Here is a 16,389-nt window from a genome sequence, read left to right as displayed (position 1 = left end):
GTGGCCGCCACCTCCTCTGAAGATGCTGCCCTCCAAAAGAGCCTCCCCCCGCAGCTCTCCGCCTCATCAACCCTCCAGCTCATTTCCAACCTTGGCTAAAAACTCCTTTTTTCCTGAGATAGTACCTTTTAATGTCTGTCTCCCCTGTGGGCTGCGTAGCTATGTGGAGCCCGCGGGACAGATGCTGTGGGAAGATGGGCCATCAGACCATGTGGCAGCACATGTCCAGGCTGCACACACCAGTGAGCCTGCCTGCACACCAGCCATGCAGGCAAATGGGGCTGTTTTTCAGTGGGTCTCTTCTCCCTCCCATTTTAAAGTCCTGGTATTCTAAACACCTTGTTTACATCCAAGGCAAAGAACAATGCCTGAAAGATCCAGAAGACAATTTGGGAAGTTGAAGATACCAGCGAAGAGGCAGGTCTGGTTTCTAGGCCAACCCGTCAGGTACCAGCCTCATAAGACCCAGTTTCTAACAGAAAGAGGCAAAGGAAAGCTCTGTGGGAGTTAATCATTTCATGCTGGCCACCAACTAGCTAAGAGACACGAGACAGGAAACAAGATGGGAAGGCAGGGAGGGAGAAGAGGATGGAGGAAAGGAGAAATGACACTCCAGGAATGTTCTGAAATGATTGTTCAAACACTAAAGCTGAGACTGGAAGCAAGGAGATCTAGTTTCCTGTCACATTTAGCCCAGTGGCTTTTTGTTTGTTTGTTTGTTTATTGGCTTTTTGAGATGAGATGGGATCTTGCTATGTTGTCCAAGCTGGGATTGAACTCACAATCTTCTTCCTTCAGTCTCCAGAGTAGCCAGGATTATGACCCAGTGGTTCTGATTCACTTACTATCTCTGTAAATCTTCATGAAATGTGCTAACATGACAAAGAGGAGAATGTCCCTTTCCCAGTCCCAGTCCTTTGGCCATAAGCCTGTCCTGTCCGCCCCTGCTACCTGTCCTGTTTCTAACCCTTCTGATTCGGATGTCAGGCACAGGGCTACTCCCAATACCCAGAAAACCAACTGATTCCTAATGCACCCTGTGAAGATTAATAACAAGAAAGTTATGGGGTCTGAAGAGACTCAGGAAAGGAACAGAGGCGTTTCCTGCAAGTTGGTAACCCAAGCCTGCAGGGTATATCTAGAGACCCCAGCAGCAGCAATGTCACTGGAATGGAGAAGAAACAAAGCCAGGGCATCAATCAGCCAAGGTGGCCAGGGTGGCCTGGGAGGTGGACCTTCCCTCCAAAGGTCCTGGGAAGATGCCTCTCTGACCTCTGCCTGGATCTTCCTCATTCTGAACCACACTTGGCTTCTGTCCTTGAAGAATGTGCCCTGATCTGCCTGTCCAGTCACCAAGGAGACTTTGGAAAGTCATGTGATTCCTCAGGTCACAGCTTTCATTGTAGGACCTGTCACCCTCTGAAAAACATGACTACCCCTTTCCTATACAGTCCCTGCAATGTTACAGTGATGACATGAGATCATGAGCTCAGGTGCCCTGCCAGCTCTCAGTGACACCCCTGTGAGTCATCAGGACAGGAACCTGGCTCTGCTCAAGTCAGACCTGAGTTCTTTGTACCTCTCATTCATAGAGGGTAAAATACATAAACCCTAGTGCCTTTCTATACATAAGAGAATAAAGCACAGAGACTGCAGACCAAAAGTCAGATGTATAGGATCTAGTCCTAACTCTGCAACTGACTAGCAATGGAACCTTAGGCAAATTCTTTCACCTCCCTGAGCTCCAGGTTCCTTAACTGAATATGAGGTGAGAGGGACAGGTGAGGATGGGAGAGAAGAGCTAAGAGTCTTCTAAACTTTTGAATTACTTGGTATAAAAACATGCAAAAATGTGTCGACCTTTGAACCCAGGCACACAAAATATATCCTATATACTATAAAATTCCTTTTATATGAAGGTGGAGAACGGGAAAACCAAATCTATAGGATGGAAGTCACAACTATGGCTTCTGAGGGTGGACTGAGAGGGGCATCAGCAAACTTTCTCCAGGTATGGAAACATTCTATGACAGATCTGAGTAGCTATTATGTGTTGCACACACATGAAAACAGTCACTGAACTGTACACTTCAGATTTATGTACTTCAGTATATATAAATATCATAATGTTTTTAAGAGAAAAGCAGTGCTTGGGAGAGGAGGAAATATAATTTACCAGTTTCTGCTAAAAAGCCAGAATATAGATCCTTGCTCACTCCCATACCTTGGGTTCTGGCCAGGAACTGCCAGGACCTAAACTAACCCCAAGCAAGGGTTAGTGACGGTGATGGTTGTCTGGGGCTTGCAAGGCTGCACACAGCATCAAGGACACTTTCAATATCCCCCTTCATTCCATCCCATGGGCTGGAGCCAGAGCATCCCTTCCCACCACCCAAGAGAGAATGGGCACTCAAGCAATCCATACGCAGCGGAGGACAAAGACAGACACAGAAAACTGGCCCTTACACTTCTAGAGAGACTGGCGAGGTGCAGCTGACCACCACCTTCTCCTCAGGCTCCTCGGCCTTTTCCTGCCCAGAGCATGGCTCCTCAGCCTGGGAATGCTGCTCCTTGCCCCTCTCATAGACTACAGGTGGGCTTGGGATCTGCTCCCTTGATAGTAAGAAGGAAGTAATTGTGTGAAAGCCAGGAGGAAGGTAAGAGGTTCAATATGCACTCCATTTGGGTGCATGCAGACAAGAGGGACAAGGCCAGTAAAGTTTCCCTACTTGGGGACTCTCCAACCTCCCTTTCCCCTCTGGGTCTCTTGCTGAGGAATCTGCATTGAAGGCCAGATACTCCCATCCCACATGGGAAACGAGAAGGTTACAACACCGAAGGAGAAGCTCTGCACACAGCAGGTGTTCAGTGGACACTGCTGATTAAACATCGCTGCTGCTCAGTTCCCCTGGTGGTTCATTCCACCCAAATGAATTCTAAGACCAGCATACTTCTCTTGCCAAGAGGACAGACGCACTAGCAAATGTACACCGGGCTCAGGACCAGGCTGGGATCTGCATCTCCCTCTCCCTGGGCCTAGCACATAACAAGGCTCCAGCTGGGTGACTGGAGGTGAGCTGACTCCTGGCAGGGAGTGGGATGCTGCTGCGGGGTGGTGGGACTAGGAGACAAGGTTATCCTGGCAAGAATGGAGCAGTCAGGGCAACAGCAGAGTTTCTCTGCATCAGTTCATGGCAGGGAGGCAACTAGAACAGAAGAGATGTGTCCTTACCTCAGGAGGGACACCAGTGGTGTGGGGCTGGCTCCAGAGTCCTCTCTAGGCTCCTCCACTTCCTCCCATTCAGGTTGCCCCTTGGGGATTTGCAGAGGCCCTTCTTCAGTGGCTTGACTGTGAAGGGGACTCTGGAGTAGCTCCCCATGCAGAAGTGGAGGAGATAACCTGGTGAGGCCAGCCAGAGTAGTAGTCAGGCCCCTCCATTTGGAGAGCAGGAAGAGAATTTGAGAGTGCAGTGTGGGTCCCTAGTGCTGGACTCCAGCCCCTGCCCCCATATCCATAGAGAGCTACAGAGTCAAACAGCTAGATGTGCAGCAAGGAGAGACCCTCTCTTTGAACTGTCCTTTCACCTAAACTACTAGGGCTTCCCAGTGCCTGTGCTGCATTGTCTGGTCCAGGTGTGAGAGCTGGACACACTCACACATGTGTCATTCCCAGAGTTCACCATCACTGGGGCCTGGGAAGAACTGAGTAGAAAATAGGGAGATAAAGAGACACCAGGCTCTAGTGGTCAGATTACAGAAAATGCATGAAGCTGTGGCACTAAGTAAGAAAGTTGAGAGCTTTCCAAGGTCCCAGATCCCATCCCCTTCAGAGTGGCAGCCTAAGAAGATGAAAGTCCCAGTAAGATACATGCTGGGTGTACACACACACACACACACACACACACAGAGTTAGCTACAGATATCTCTGATGTGGCAGGGCCCTGGCTCAGAGCTCTGAGTTGTAGTACCAACCCTGTAACATGACTTCCCCAGACATCCAACAGGTTACTTCAGCCCTGGCCCATGACCAGGCACCCACCATAATCAACCCAATCCAGTGAGAGCACAGAGCTCTGGACCCACCAGTGCTACTCGAGAGTAGTACTTCTCGGGCTTACACGGGGCAGCATCACAGGTTCATTCACACACACCTTGTCTGGCCATCTAGCCAGTGCACATCTGTCTTCAGGCAGGGCACACCAGCCAGGAATTCTGCCCAAGTCCACACCATCCTGAAGGCATGCCATGCCTCAGGTCCCTGAGGGCAGCCCCTGTGTACTATACCTCTCAGAGCCTTCACACTGTTTGCTCTGCTGTTCATCCTGGCTGCACTGGCTGCCATCTGAGTCATCTCTTCCTACCCTCTGGGCCTGTAGTAAAGAAGCAGTGGAAAGTGTGCATTAGTGGGGTATGCATTACAGGGGTCTCCCCTTCCTGCTGACTCCCAAGCATAGCAGAAAGCACTGAGAGGTGGCTCTCTGGAGCACAGGGAGTAGAAGGCCTTTCTACTGTCCAGTGAAGCTTCCTGGGCTTTGGTTAAGTCCTAGGCTCATAGCTGGCAGAAGAAGCAGACAAGTACAGCATTGCAGAGTCAGAAGCCAAGGATGGAAAAAGACTACACAAGAAAGAAAATCCTGCCTCCTGCAGTTGGAAACCTGCACCACCAGCTGCAAAGAGAAAGCAGAGGTATCGACAAACACCCCACATCCACTGAAGCCCAAGGCAGCAGCAGCACCAGAGATATACAGGGGTGCTGAAATTAAGTGGGCAAAACTGAGGGCAGCAGCCAAGTACATTAGAAAGGAAGAATCCTGGAGAGCAGGGACCTTGGTAGACTAAGAGCAGCTATACCCCAGACCAAAAGGGCATCATCCAGCACCTAGAAGGAGGCACCAACATTCTTTCCACTGTTCTTTTCCAGGCTCACCAAAGGACACCCAGTCAGGAGATAATCATGCCCCCTTCCCAGTCAGGGATTATAGCAACCATTCAAAAATAAACCCTAAAATATTTTAAAGCTTGGGTGCCTGGACAAATTTAGCAAGCTAGTTAGAGAGAGAGAAAGAGAGACAGACAGACAGACAGACAGACAGATACTTTTCCTGATAATTTCAAATACTTCCCACAGGTGTATAGTGGCATAGTCAGCCTGTGGCCTACCCTTTGTTCTAGCACTTCCTCATTTCCTGCCTGGGAAGCCCAGTTCTTCCATTGTGAAATGGGATAGTAAACCACAGCTCCCAGGGCTTCTGATGAGGATTAAATGAGATCATGTACATAATGCCCAAGTCCTGGCCCAAAGAAGGCAAGTCATAAAGGCTAGCTCCTCTTCCCACACACCTCTCCCCCAGCCAAAGGCAAAAAAACAAGAAAGAAAGAAAGAAAAAGAAAAGGTTCTGCCAGTGCCAGTCCCCATTCTGGGACCTGCAGTCCTTCTGTCACCCCAACAGGAGCCCCGTCTGTTCTGGGACACAGGGGTCAACAGAAGAGGTGGGGCAGGAGACAGCTCACTCCGTCTTCCCCAGTGGGGTCCCCAGCCCTGTGCCCACCACCCCCAACACCTCTCTACTGGCAGCCTGAGTCCCAGCAGATGTGGCTGACTCTACCATCTGGATGGGCGAGAAAGGACAGGACTTGAACTACAACTCAGTTCCCCAAATTACATTAAAAATAGCAATGCAGCCTGCAAATACCTCTCAGTGCCGGTAGCAGAAGGGCTCCCTGCCAGGGCTGCCACTACTCATCGCATCAGCCTGGGCAGAGCCTGCAGACAATGACAGGAGCATGCATTCCTCCCTGCCCCATCTCTTCCAGCATTCAAAATACATGTCTTTTCCTGCAAATTGCACCAAGCTCACGGATAACCTCCCTCTCACTTTTCAAGGAAAAAAAAAATCACCAAAGCCAACTCCATTTAACAAACTAAAATATATAAGACAATTAACAGAGTGGGGTGATCTTAATAAAATTTGGGGGATTGAACCCTGCATCAGAAAGGACTCTGGGGCAATAAGCCTAGTGTCAGAAGGAAAAAGGCAGGCAGACTGGAAGGCGAGCTATAAAGCAAGTCTTTCTGTCCACTCCCATCCTGTTTCATCTTCTACATTTCTGCAAGAAACTGAACTCGTTCCACTGCCAGAGAAAAAGAAATGCCTTGGGAAAATACCCAGGCAAGGGGTCTTCTGAGTAATTTTACTTGCTCCCTAAACCTTTTTGCCCCAGAGAAAAAAGCAAAGGAACCTAATAAGGTAACTGGCCATGCCAGCTTTCTTCAGAAAGGGGACTACTTGAGACATCGTGTCCCAATGCTTAGCTCAGTTCCAGGGTCTTGTTTTTATTTAAGATCCTATCCCCGGTGAAATAAATCATGGTGCATTCATACAGCAAAAGGCTATGCAACCAATAAAAAGAATGGGGGAGATCTACATGAAATATCTCAGAAGTGAGTCAAGGGTCTTATTCTCAAATTTAAAGGACATATTGCCAGGAAGTTTCAGTAACACAATCCCAATTTTTGTGGAAAGAAAGAAGCATAAACAAATAGAAGATAAGAGATACACTTACATGTACACAGAATAATTTCTGGAAAAGCACATAAAATACTAATGGAAACTATTCATAGTCCCTGTGTATAAGAGTAAGGCTACTGGATATTAAGGACTTTGACCTTCTGTATTACATAAAATAACTTCATGATCGCTTTTCTACCTTGCTCTGAAATCTACAATGTTTGTAATTCATTGTGATCATCATCTTGATTGTGATGATGGTTTCAAAGGTAAAATGTATCAACTGGGATACTTTATGCAGTTTTAAATAAATAAATATGCAGCTCACTGTATATTCATTATATAAGGATTAAGTTGCATAATGTTTTTTTTTTTTTTTCCGTACTGCAGATTGGATCTAGTGCCTTACATATGCTAGGCAAGCACTCTACCCCTGAGTTATATCCTGAGACCCCTCAACTTCTTTTTCCTCTATGGTACTGGGAACTGGATCCAGGGCTAGAGTATACAGGGCAAGTGCTCTACCACAAAGTTATATCCCCAGCACCCACCACACGTTTTTGGGGGGATTTTTTTTTTTTTTTTTTTTTTTTTTTAATTCTGAGACAGTGTCTTATTCAGTTGCCGAGGCTGACCTCAAACTTGTAATCCTCCTGCCTCACTCTGCTAAGTCTCTGGGATTACAGGTATGTGCCATCACACCCAACTCTAAAAATATTTTTTAGATGAACAAAAACTGTAAGAGCTCAGTTCTAAGCCTCTTCCCTTGCCTCGTCCTTGAGAGAGTGCTAGAGAATATCGTAGAATGGGCACAAGCCCACAGGAAGGACAAAGGGGCTGCATCTATGCTTCTGTCTGCCTCACAAAGGGACTGCTGCTCCCTTCTTCAACTCCACCTCCTTTTTGACCCCTCTATGCCCTGAAGATGGGAGCAAACCAGAGACTGAGCCCTACTAAAGGTTCTATTTGGTCAGCCAAGCTGAGTGCCCATCACCCCACCGGGCTGGTCATGAGGTAGAAATTCGGGCCTCTACTGACAGGGCTGGCTGCCTTGAGGTAGAGGGTGTCTCCTGAGAACCAAATTCAAGCCAAATCTGGCTACTGCTGTATATCAGTGGCATGGCCCCAAAAGGGGCTGCCAGCTTCATTAGGTCTTAGGTAAGGACTCAGAAATTTGTCTTTTTTAAAGCTCTCAAAGAATTCTGATATTGGCCAGGTTTTGTAACCAGAACAATGGAATCCAGCACACCCTACTGACTTGGTAGCTCTCCCACTCACCTACTGCCAAAAGGTCTCACAATTCCCTTGCTCCAAACCCTTCCTGACTAATCCCACCTGCCTTTATTTGTGCCTTCTCATCCCTCTAGCACTGTAAATGGGGTGACAAAGTCTAGCAGGGAGGTGTTTGGGCAGTAGCCCAGGAAGCTATCAGTCAGAACCTGTGAAGAATACAAAGGGTTCAAATGCAATCAGCCTAAAAACTCTATTCAGTCTTCAACACACATTTCACTAAGGGCTCCCAGGCTAGATTCATATTAAACATCTTGTTTGTTTCACACAGGAATTCTCCATCTCACTCAAACCAAATGCTCCCTGAAACTTGAAGAGACCATGTGCCAAAATCCCTCTTTTAGACAACAACCCACCAAGGAGGGAAAACAAAAAAAAAACCTGATCCTGACTTAAGCTGCTTAAGGACGGATCTGGGTTTTACTCATCTTTGTACCCTACTTGGGTCAGATGTTATGATCTCCACACACACAATACCTCCGGTAGGGAAGACATAAACAACCACAAAACAAGAGGCTCTAAAGAGAGCAAAGAGGAAATAATCCATCCCAATTGGAGAAGGTGGCCTCAGAGGTGGGCCTCCAAGACCAAGAAAGAGCTTGCTGGGGCAAAAGGGAAAGCAGAAGGGCCAGCAGAGCCACTGTGGAGGTGGAGGGTATGTTCTAGGAAGGACCAAGTGGCAGACCCAGCTGGTGGGTCGTGGGTGGGATAAGCACAAGGCTGGAAGGGATGGATGGGCCAAGTTGGGAAGTGCTTTGAAATCCACAATCCCCACAGGGTTTTGTACACCCTCAGTTATTAAATGAATGGATAAACGAGTAATATATGGGGGAAGAGGGTATGCTTTAAATCCCATCAAAGGCACAGTCAGGGCCATGTCTTAAGGAATTAAAAGGGAAAGAGCCTCCAGAGATACAAGCTAGGATGGGAAGGAGACAGCTCTTGAGTTCTTCCAAAAAGTGACCACCAGAAAGAACTAGACCCAGCCCAGGCCACCACCTAGAAAGACTCACCTCCCAACAGGCTCCATCCAGAACAGGGGAAACTACATCAATACCCAGTAGGTGCTCTGAGATCCGGCTGCGAAAACCAAAGTCCTAGAGACAGTGGAGACAGTAATGTCAACTCCATCTCTGTCAGTCAGCACTTACTAGGGCCCCTCTTCTACCCCCAATGCCAACCTTTCAGAAAAGGTCGCTGTGAGCCAGGCACTGTGCTAAGCATTTTGATATCTAATTCAATCTTCAAAATAAAAATGTGACTAGACAGAAAGATATATGATAAAGTACATATGGTAAAATGTTCAATGTAGATATATGTGGGTGTTCACTATAAAATTCTTTTAATTCTTCCCTATATTTAAAAAAAATTTTTTTTTCCAGTACTAGGGATTGAACCGAGGGGCATTTAACCACTGAGCCACATCCCCAGCCCTTTTTCTAAATATTTTATTTAAAGACAGGGTCTCACTGAGTTGTTCAGGGCCTTGCTAAGTTGCTGAGGCTGGCTTTGAACTCTCGATCTTCCTGCCTCAACCTTCTGAGTGTGTGCCACCATGCCTGGCTTAAATTTTTTCAAAAAATTGTGGACAAAAAATAATCCTATGATACCAAAACTCTTGTCCTCATCTCAGAGATGCAAAAGCAGGTTGGGAAGCATATTTAATTTGTCCAAGGTCACATGACTGATAAGTAAGGGGACTGGGGTCAGATGATCCTAGGGACTGACTCCAAAACCCAAGGTCTTTCCATGATACATGCTGCAAAGCATGTCACTTTCCAGCTGTCTCTCCCTCTCCAGTGTCCAACCGGGGCACCAAAAGTGCCAGAAACCTGTGACCAGCTTATAAATGAGGCTCGGTAAACTCCTTCCAGTTCATGTCTTCCCCCATTCCAAACAGGCACCCCTCTAGACAATGGGGATTAAGCAGTGCCTTCTCCATAGGCTTCTCTTTGGGACACATGGCAGGTACCCACACCAGGGCCAGCTCCTCACTGCCCTTTGGCTGCCACAGGACCATCCCCCAACCCCTGAACCTAAGATTTCTGCTGGGCTAAGTGAAGGACTGCTACCCAACAGCATGCTAATGGGGACAGTTCTGTCATCAGCCCTGATAAATGGCGGGATGCCCAGACATGGTCTGGTCCTGCTGTCCATGCTTCCTCCCTGCACTCCCATAAAGAAAAAATGCTGATGGGCACATGTTGCCAACACAGTGCCTGCTTTGGAAGGGTCAGACCCCTTGGTTCATGAGTTTGGTGACACGGTTATTTTTCAAAGACAGTTTTTACCAACAACGACTTTTTGTTTCACTTCCTGGCTTGTGGGGTTCATTTTTTTTGGTGATATTTTCCTTTCAGTTTGAGTTCTACTCCACATACTGCAGCTGCCATCTGCCTCTTAAGCCCACAGCTCAGTGCAGGGCTGGAGTACACAGCCTCCTAATTCCTCTGCACCACCCCCATATCATCTCTGTCCATCCCTGACCCTCTACCACTAATCCCTTCCCTTTGATCTGCGTCCTCCAAACAGATGGAGGTGGTGTGTAGAGGTAGTGTGTGGCCAAAAGCACCCAAACTGCTCCCATTAGATTCAACTTGGCAAGCAGAATTGAGACACAGCAGGCTGGGAGGATGGTCTGGGACAAAGGAACCATGGACGCTGGCAAGCCAGGACAAAGACAACTTCAAAAATGAAACCACAGGAGCCCTCCTGGCCAGTGCCTGGGGCTGGTCCTTGCCACAGCTCAGTAAGCCCAGAAACACAATGCACAGTCTAACCCTCTGGATTCCAACAACGTGCCTACTAGAGCCTGGAGGCAACTCACACAATCTTGCAGACAAGTCACACACAGTAAGACTAATAAAAGCTAACACTTACCTAACACTCATGTGAACCCAATTTACATTCTTTACCTCACTTTCTTCTTACAGGAAACCTATATGGCAGGTAGTAATAGCCTTACAGTTATAGGTTGAGAAATGTGAGCTAACAAGACCCAGTTTGAGTCCTAACTTCCCCCACATACTAGTGTATGGCACTGGGCAAATTACTTACCCCTGTGGACATGAAAATCCACGCTCTTACCTACCACACTGCTGTTCCTCATCACAAACTCACCAGGCCAAGGAACGACTTGGGGTCAGAAGCCACAGAATCAGAGAGCTCTGGTTCCTTCACAGGCTCACTAATCTTCGAATCCTGAGGAGACAGACCCACAGAAAAACCCCCTGAGCAGAGCACACACAGTCACGGACACTGTCCAGGAAATTCTGGTCAAGACACAGTGCCAATAATGGACTCAGCCCAAACAAACATCCACCTCTTCTTGAAACCCAAAGGATCCTGCCATTCTCTCCAGACACAAACATCAGCCTCCCGCAACCTGGATGAGCATGGACAACCTAGGATTCACATGTAGAAAGAGAGTCAAGTGTAGTAGAGACAGTTAAAAGTTGGCAGCACAGAAGTTTGATGCTACCCTATAAAACAGGATTGGAGTATCTTTTCAAGGAAGTAGACAAAAGTTGTTTAAATGAATTCCTTCACCAACTACCAGGAGGAAGGGTTAGAAAATCTAAAATGCCAAAGGCTTGCCCCATTTGAACCTACTCTTAGCCACTGGTCTCATTTGCAAAATCAACCACTTCCATGTCTTGGATTGGTTCAGAAAGAGACAGAAATCAATGACAATTATCTTCTTGTGATCCAATCTACACATGCTGGAGCAGAACACTCCCACTCGTGGTACCTCTGCCCTCCCTACACACACACACACTCACACACACACACACACACACACTCATTCTCATTTCTCTCCCCCCACCACTGCCCCCTTCTCTTCTTTCTCCATAGCAACTCAGACTACAGCAAAACTAGAGGAACAGAGTAAGTAGAAGAAAAGAAGAACATGAATATCCCAGGAGGGTGCCAATGGAAAAGCACATTTCTGCTCTGGATTTCCAGTGCCAGCAAGTTTACAGTTTCATTCAGGATTTTACTGCCTGCTGGGTCTGGGCATATTTGTCACAATTAAGGGTTCTGGCTGATGTTGACAGCCCAGTGCAGGGCCTGCAAATGAAGCTCCTGACTCAGAAATAAAGATGTGGGGATAGAAAGCTTCACAGAGCTGGAGAGAGCAGCAGAGGATGGCAGTCGGCAACTGCCTTATGGACTTACCTCACTGGCATCTGATCTGCTCTCTTTTGGGGTAGAAATCTCTTTCTTCAGCTCACTTGCTGCCTCTTCCCTCCTGGAGTCCTCTCCTGCATCAACTGGGTCCTCTAGTGGCTCCTTTTTAGAGGACTTGGCAAGCTGATCACCCCCAGGGTCCACCCCAGGTATCACTGGACTTGTGGAAGCCCCAGGATCACTCTTCTTATTCTCTTCTGTTTCTGGAAGCCCAGGACTCGCCCCTCTTTCCTGTGGCTCTTTACCATCAGCACTGCTCAGACTGCTGTCTCCACCTTGGCTGAAGAGATTGCCGGGAGTAGGGGGACCAGCAGCATCTGAAGCTAGAGAAACATCCTTCTTCTCTTCTGGATGACCTGTTCTTGGAGACTCCTAGAGAGCACAGACCATGTCAAAAAAGAAAGACATGAGAAACATAGGAGTTTAGAGATGTGCTATAAGATGGAGCTGCTACTCCTTGACTCCTACATGCCAGAGCTTGAGTTCTGATCCCAATGGTCATCCAACACCTAAACAACTTTTTAAAACACAGATTCCTGGTCCTATCCCCAATCTACAGAGTCAGAATTTCTGTGGTGATTTGGACACATACAACTGGGTGTCGTCCATTGATGAGCCTGGAAAAGTCTGGAAATCACATCATTGGACTATACAACTCTGTCATCATCTGTCATGTTCTCCAGTAACAAATCTGTCTCACTCCACCCTAGTTAACCAAATCTTAAGACTGCAGACTTAGAAGCCAAGATTCATTTAAGACAATAATGGACAATCATGTGAGAGAAAGGTAGCAAAGTCCAGAATTTCTATTTTTCATTTTTCGTAGCCAACAGGGGAAAATACGAGAAGGGTACCTGTTTACTCCAAAGCCTCCCCTATAAAAGCTGATCATCGGCAACCTACAGACAGCATCCTTCATCCAGGGCTGTTAATTTGGGTCCCCAGAGAAGCAGATGTCAAAATAGGATTAAGATGTGCAAGAGATTCATTAGGGGAAATGTTTATGACAGATAAAGGAGGAAGGGAGGGCTTTTAAAACATGATGCAGACAGGAAAGGAAGAACACCACGGTTCTGAGAAAGCCAGCCAGCCCACAGAAGAGTTCCCAAGCAGGCTGCCTTTAAGAAGTCCCACATTAGAAAGAAAGGGCCCTGCCTTCAGACCTATGTTGCAACCCGTCAGATTGGGGAAGTACAGTCTTGGCATGAACCAGGGTGTGTGGAAGGGGCTATACCTGGAAATTGGCAATCTATTAAGCTCCCCTTAATGACCATTTAAGACAAAAGGGACAATCATGTGAGAGAAAGGTAGCAAAATCCAGAATTTCCATTTTGGATCTGGAATGTTCCCCCAAAGGCCCATGTGGAGGAGGTTTGGAGCCCAGAGTAAACTACTGGAAGGTGATAGAACCTTTAGGTGGTGGGGCATAGTGGGAAGTCTATAGGCTATCGGGAGTATGCTCTTGAAAAGGCCTGTGGGACCCTGGTTGCTTCCTCTCTTTGTCATCTGGCTCATGATATAAGCAATTTTGCTTCACCATGCACTCTCACCATAGGCCCAAAACAATGGGTCCAACCAACAATGGACTGAACCCTCTAAAACTGTGAGGGGAAAAAAAACCTTTACTTTCATAAATTAATTATTTGCAGTATTTTGTTATAGTAATAGAAGCTAAATCACTCAAGTAGAGGGTCAGAAGGTACAAGGAGGCCTGGGGTTGTAGCTCAGTGGTAGTAGAGTGCTCGCCTAGCATGTGTGAGGCACTGGGTTCCATCCTCAGTACCACATATAAATAAATAAAATAAAGGTATTGTGTCCACCTACAACTACAAATAATTTTAAAAGGTACAAGGAAAAGCCCTAATCATAGCTTTACAGATGGTCTCATAAAATATCTGTTAAGCCCCAAAATATGACCACTGCCTGCAGGTCTGGCAGGCTAATGTCAAGCTAAGCATGCTCCCTAAGGATGATGAAGAAAGAACAAAAAAAACAAAAACAAAGCATTTCACAGCTCAGCTTTCGAGGAAGACTGCCTAGGCTCAAATCAGGGCTCCACACTTGCAGATATGGTTCTTCTCAAGCAAATTAAGTTTTCTGTGCTTCAGTTTCTTCCTCTAAAACACAAGGATGCAGCAGTACCTATCTCATAAGGTTGCTAGAAAGATCAAATTAGCACTTATTAAGCAAGTTAAAGAACTTAGAATCCAACCTGGTACATTGTCAGTGTCTCATATTTGTTAACTAATATTATATGAAGAGACTCACATGATCATCCACTGAGCACCCTCTATGTGCCAAACACTATCTTGCAAAACCAAATATGACTAAGACATCAACTTGCCCTCAAAGAACTGAGGTTACACTGAGAAAAGTAAAATGTCTCAGGTGGACCTTGTTACGAGCCTATACTGTCTAAAGCAAAGAAACACTAGACACAAGGCTAACGCTGTCACCAGCCCCAAGCCTGTCCCCAGAAGAAAAGCAGAAGGTGAAGTTGAAAAGGCAGGCACCACCCAGAATTGCCCCTCCCAGCATCCCCAGTTCACAAGGAGTAAATCTGCCATGATTTCAGAGCCAAGCAGCATCAGGCTGAAGTCAGGCCTCATCTACACATCCCCAGCAGCAGCCAGCACACAGAGCTCTGCTCTGTGGGGTTCCGCAGACTAAGGACAAAGTGTCTTGGGTGGGCAAGGGGTGTCTGGTCAGTCACTTGCTCGGCAAGCAAGGCCAATCCACCCTAGCCAGGCTCATCCCAGAATTAAGGAAGGCTCTCCTGCTTGAAGTTGGGAGTAAAACCTGGCCCCAGAGGGTTGCCTAGCAACAGACCTTGGATTAGGGGACAGAGAAGGTGTCATATCCCAGAAGGAGCCTCCAGCCTCCAGGATGAAGTTCACACCTCCTCCCTTGGCCCACAGCCCTTCCCACCTGCTTTTCATGGTTCATCTCCAGCCACACCCTGCACACACCTTCCCCTCCTGACTGTGGATAAACATCTATGTCTCTACTTTGCTGTGCGCTTTTTTTTGCCTCCTGAGGATCAGACCTAGGGCCTTACATTCCCAGCTCTGCCCTGCAGACTCATAACACAAATTTTCTTTCTTTTTCTTTTCCTCTCCCTCTCCCATGCCCTCCCCCCACCTCCCTCACTGTCTTCTCCTCCTCTCTCTCTTTCTCAACCCTCCCATGACAAATTCCCACTGGTCCTCATAGTCTTCACCTCTTCCTTATTCCCTAGGGAAGCTGACATGAGATAAGTTTTCCCATCTTCTGCCATAATAGCTATTATAATTGCTGGTTTCCTTGTCTGTTTCCCTCACCAGATTAGCTCCCTATTGTCCTCAGTACCTACTAGTTTCTGGTATATGATGGTTGCTCAGGAAAAGCTATTGACTGAATTTTTGTTTTTATGAATGAATATGTTGTATAGATGAAGGAGTCAGGTTTCTCTTCTGACTCTGCCAAATGGAGATGTAACATTCATTTGTCAAGGAATTAGACTATATTTGTTATAATACTTATAAAAGGTAAAATTACTAAACAAATGTTAACTATTAACTATTCAAAATGATGGAAAAATAAGTAACCTATCAAAAATTAGAAGATATTGATAGCTGGGGATATACCTCAGTAATAGAGCACTTGCCTAGCATGCACAAGGCCTTGAGTTCAACTGTCAGCACCAAATAAATAAATAAATCAGGGGATATCACATAAAGGATGAGATTCCAATCCTTCTTTTATTCCTGAGAGAATGCCACCAGACTGTAAGAATATATGACCCAGCCTAATCACCTCTTAAGCTTAAGTTTCTCAAAAGAAGATGTTCAGCTTGGGTAGAGCTCAGTGGTAGAGCACATACTCAGCAAGCATGAGGACCTGGGTTCAATCCCCAGCATCACCCCTGAAAAAAGGAAGATTTTTACTTGATGGGACTGATCTTAGTCTGCCATCTACATAGTAAATTTTAAAATATTAAAACATGGTTAATATTAAAATAAATTATCTTTTATTCTCTGCACCCATGTCAACTAACTATAACAACAGGACAGTCAGAGATGCACCTTGGTGGGGAAAGCAGCTACATTAAACAATGGTTGCAGATTATCCAAAAATGGATGAATGAAGAGTTGAGTATCTCATCTGACTCCATGTCTCCTTTCACCCAATTCCTGCTCGTGGACATGACACCAGGGCCAAAGCCTAAAGGTCCCATCTAACACTCTAGGTACCTGCAGTCTCCTCCCCTGGGTTCTGGGAGTACATAGCTTTGCCCTCAGCCCCTCTGTGCTCCTACTTCTCTGTCTCCTCCTGCCACAGCACCAGTTCCTTGAATATCTTAAAGCACATTTCAAGACCTCCACATCTGTATGAGGAATGGGTGTTGGGGAGGGGGTGC

At 46.6% G+C, this 16,389-nt stretch overlaps 1 protein-coding gene across 8 annotated transcripts in view; it reads right to left on the bottom strand.

The window, feature by feature from the left end:
• The window catches only part of Cep164 (centrosomal protein 164), a 64,864-nt gene that overhangs the window by 15,943 nt on the left and 32,532 nt on the right, over positions 1–16,389 (bottom strand). For 7 of the 8 annotated variants that reach the window (XM_047518828.1, XM_047518829.1, XM_047518824.1 and 4 more), the window contains 6 exons: positions 11,979–12,362; positions 10,920–11,000; positions 8,813–8,896; positions 4,285–4,370; positions 3,233–3,400; positions 2,467–2,613 (listed from right to left, as the gene is read on the bottom strand). In XM_047518828.1, coding sequence (XP_047374784.1) covers positions 2,467–2,613; positions 3,233–3,400; positions 4,285–4,370; positions 8,813–8,896; positions 10,920–11,000; positions 11,979–12,362 — 950 coding nt within the window. The remainder of the gene's footprint in view (positions 1–2,466; positions 2,614–3,232; positions 3,401–4,284; positions 4,371–8,812; positions 8,897–10,919; positions 11,001–11,978; positions 12,363–16,389) is intronic. The other variant, XM_047518827.1, reaches the window with a different exon arrangement.

The sequence above is a fragment of the Sciurus carolinensis genome, chromosome 11 (assembly GCF_902686445.1).
Source record: "Sciurus carolinensis chromosome 11, mSciCar1.2, whole genome shotgun sequence".
In the NCBI taxonomy this organism is placed as follows: Eukaryota; Metazoa; Chordata; class Mammalia; order Rodentia; family Sciuridae; genus Sciurus; species Sciurus carolinensis.
This window is presented reverse-complemented; position numbering and strand designations above follow the sequence as displayed.